The 4,082-nt window shown below is 42.4% G+C and overlaps 1 protein-coding gene across 1 annotated transcript in view; it reads left to right on the forward strand.

The window, feature by feature from the left end:
* Window positions 1–3,996, forward strand: part of b3galt2 (UDP-Gal:betaGlcNAc beta 1,3-galactosyltransferase, polypeptide 2) — an 11,525-nt gene extending 7,529 nt beyond the window's left edge. The window contains exon 2 of the mRNA XM_024279208.2: window positions 1,632–3,996. Within this exon, the coding sequence (XP_024134976.1) occupies window positions 1,994–3,307 (1,314 nt within the window). The 5' untranslated portion in view covers window positions 1,632–1,993 and the 3' untranslated portion in view covers window positions 3,308–3,996. The remainder of the gene's footprint in view (window positions 1–1,631) is intronic.
* Window positions 3,997–4,082: the final 86 nt, after the last annotated feature.

The following is a 4,082-nucleotide window of genomic DNA, read 5'->3' on the forward strand; positions in this document are numbered from 1 at the left end:
AAAATTGCAACAATTTTATTTCAATTAAATCCAACACTTTTTGCTTGGAGCAAAGCGTTTGCAGATACAAACAAGTACACCTGTAATTGGCCGGCGCTACTTCTTCCTTGCAGCAACCCTTTCTGTAAAAGCGTGATCCTGATTATGTTTTCTGTTAAATTATCAAACTTGTGCTCTGAACAAGAAAAGAAACTCCTCCAGGGTGTGTTTTGCCGTTTAACTAGATTCACGTTTGTTTTTCTTTGATTCAGGGTCGGCCAGTACACACCAGAGAGGGAAATCCATTAAAACCAAGCATTTATCCAAATAATAATAAGGAAAATCTTCTGGGCTCTGCCTAAAAGCCAGCTATTACAGCAATCTCTAGCCCACCTCTGGGATTCCTGCAAAATAGTCTTTTTTTTTTTTCAGAAAATGAAGGGATGTGAACAACAACTTGATAGTATGTTATTGTTTCCTCTTCTTGTAGCCAACTTACAATGCAAAATTCACAATATATATTCTTTGAAATAAACAAATAAAATCCAGGAATCTGCAATTCTTGGAAACACTTTCTTTTTCTTTTTTTTTGCAAGGAGATGGTTCAATTTCAATGAAATTTAAATGAAATACAGTGAGCTATATTTTGGTTTAACTCAACCAATTCTTTCCATCTACTTCATGTTGTTGTGTGCTATTTTTATATCTTTTTTTGAGTTTGTCCATTGGGATGGTTGGGTAATCCCAAGAAGACTTAAGGCAGCGCTGAAGGTGAATGACAAGCGATGGCTGTTCTCACCAGAGGCTTGCTCAAGGTGCGGCACCACTGCCTGCTGGACCCTGAAATCTCATTTTGACAGATTCCTCTCTTAAACTGCTGTCGATGTGCTCTAGAGGGGGTTGATGACACTTCCTTGCCCGTGTGGTTCAGGGTAGCATTAGCTGGCACCACATTGGGCAAACCAGCAAATTTAACTTCAGCCCGAGGCATTAAACTGAATAATGGCGTGCAAGGGAGAGCCACCATCTCGCCATTTGGGCTCCAGATTTCTAACTTGTAGTTTCCACCATCACCTCTGTAGGATATTTGCAATACTTACCTGCTTGTGATTTTATTATCTGTGCAATGAGTTAAAGACAGTCAAGGAAATGACTTTGTTTTCTGTCTTCATCCTGAAATAGTTCTCATCTGATTTCTTTTTTTTTCAGAAGAATTGCATAGAAATGCATCTGATGCCCTCCATGCATTTTTACAGCAATAAAACTGCTCACTAACATTATTTCATCACAAAGCTGCAGGCTGGAGTGTGTTCCTTGTTTCTGTCCAAATAGTGATAACATAGTGCTTGCTGTTATATTTCATCTGATTCCGTCTCTTAAGGCATTTTAGAAAGAAAGATATTCACCACGTTGGCCACCTGTGCTTTTATGGAAATCCTTTCATTTTAACAAAATTGATTCCGGATTGCCATGTGTGTCAAAACAAATCGCAAAAATAAATGATTGAGATTTAGGCTGCCCTGAGGAGAATAAAAAAAAAACAACACCTTCAATGAAGAAAATTGCCATGTGACTCACTAGTAGGAAACAGGGAAGGGTTTTGGAATGCTTCCCAGGCTGTTTCTCAACTTCTTTTTTTCCTCTTCCTTTAGATTGGAACAAGGAGACGCAAAGGAGGTGGCTCTTATCGCAATCTGAAGGGGACAAGACAGATAATATGACCCTGTGTTTGCCTGGAGAGCCCGAGAAGAGCAAAGAAGAAACTCCCAAAAACAGAAAAATGCTGGTCTCGTAGCAGTGCTGGGAGCCGGTTCAAAGCTGCTACATGCAAAAACTGAAAGCTTTAAATGTTGCCCTGACTCTAACAGGAGGCTCACTCCGACCCATCTGCCAGGTCAGATAATCCTCTGATTGTTGGCAGCCACATGTTTGAGGTGACTTTGGGTGACTGCCACTGCCGCAGCCCATTCTCAAGCAGCCGCAGCAGCAGCCTCCTGCGTCCCCGATCTGCACCATGCAGTGGAGACGACGGCACTGCTGTCCCATCAAGGTGACCTGTACCGTCAAGCGATCGGCCTTTCGGACCCATGTGGTAGCTCTACTCTTCTTGGCCCTGCTCTTCACCTTTTTATTATTTTTTAGTCATCAGGACAGGCTACCCGGAAGAAGTGGGGCTCGCGAAAATCCACTTGCTTACACCATTAGAGGTTTTCGCAGTCCCAAAGGAGAGGTCAACCAGAGCAGCTCTCTGAGGGGCCTGTGGAAGGATTCAGGGTATGTACCACCAAAGCCTCTGCTTAACCTGAGCTCCCAGCAAGCCGAGGGTGCGGCGGTGGAGCCAGGAGGAGGTGGAGCCAGGATGGGTGTAATGGGGCTGGGTGACTCCATGAGTTCCAACAACAGTTTACAAAAAGAAATGGGTGTTGGAGGGACTCTTAGTGCTGAACCCTATCCATACATCTTGAATGAACCCTTTAAGTGCAGGGACTCTACACCCTTTCTCATCCTCCTTATTGCTGCAGAACCTAGACAAACAGATGCTCGCAATGCAATCCGACAAACATGGGGAAATGAAAGTGTAGCAATGGGCTTGGGCTTTGTCCGGCTTTTTATGCTCGGCAAAGGCAAAAGTTCTGACACTTTCCTTCAGAGCAGCATTGAAGAAGAGAGTCGTCTTTACCACGATATCATCCAACAGGACTATAAGGACACTTATTACAACCTAACCATCAAAACCTTAATGGGAATGAACTGGGTAGCTACCTATTGTCCACATGTCTCTTATGTGATGAAGACAGACAGTGATATGTTTGTCAATACAGAGTATCTCATCCAAAAGCTCCTAAAACCTGAGATGCCACCCAAGCAGAGGTATTTTACTGGCTACCTGATGAGGGGCTACGCACCAAATCGAAACAAAGACAGCAAGTGGTACATGCCACCAGAGCTTTATGCCAGTGAGCGCTACCCGATATTCTGCTCAGGCACAGGATATGTGTTCTCAGGGGACATGGCGCAGCTGATCTATCAAGCCTCTCTCAGCATCCGCAGGCTGCACCTGGAGGACGTCTATGTGGGAATCTGCCTGGCAAAGCTGCGCATTGACCCAGCACCCCCTCCCAACGAGTTCCTCTTCAACCACTGGCGCGTCTCTTACTCCAGTTGTAAGTACAGCCACCTGATCACATCCCATCAGTTCCACCCCAATGAGCTCATCAAGTACTGGAACCACTTACAGAGCAACAAGCACAATGCCTGCATCAACATGGCCAAGGAAAAGAACAGCAGGTACAGACACCGAAAGTTTCACGCCGAAAGGTCTCAATGATGGACGCTGTAACTTCAAACTGGTTTGAAGAAATGACGGACACACCAAAACTTGCTTGGAGGGAATATTTAACTCAGCACTATTCACTGTATGGGCAAAAGCACATTGTATTTGGTATTGTGTACAGTTGATGATTCAAACTATTTTTTTAATTTAGAAAAAGAAAGAAAGCAGAGTAATCATATTGAGGATTTTCTTAAAGGGAAACCGGCGTTGCAGAGCTCTAGCTCAAGAATGGTGTTAAATTCAGGTGCCAAGTGAGAAATGGTAGTTCATGTTCTCTTCTCGATGGTAGTGCAATATGTAAGAGTATACAAAAATAACAGAAACGTGGAAAATGTTAAGGTGCAGCTGGCCTTACACATGCAAAAGGAACTGTATATGTATTGTGTTGAAAAGTTACACTACCTACATATGAATGAATTACATGAATCATTGACATCAACTACTTATGCTGCCCTGTTTCTCAAGTGTTTACTTTACAGATTTCTCTGAGAAAACTTCTTTAAAGACTGGTTACCTGTTATAAACCCAATTTATTTTTCAAGAAATCTACACGAAAGCATCTGGAATCACATCAGAGATGACTAAGATTGTATTTTTTAAAGCTTTACATTTGACTATGATTCTGCACTTGAGTAAATGTGCAAGGAATTATTAAAAAAATAATAATAAATGTAAGGAATTCAGGTTGTGTGTGTGTGTGTTTTCTCTTGAATGGTACACAGGTAATATTTGGCGGGAATATACATTTTTTTAGGAAAATATTTTCACT

The sequence above is a fragment of the Oryzias melastigma genome, linkage group LG4 (genome assembly GCF_002922805.2).
Source record: "Oryzias melastigma strain HK-1 linkage group LG4, ASM292280v2, whole genome shotgun sequence".
In the NCBI taxonomy this organism is placed as follows: Eukaryota; Metazoa; Chordata; class Actinopteri; order Beloniformes; family Adrianichthyidae; genus Oryzias; species Oryzias melastigma.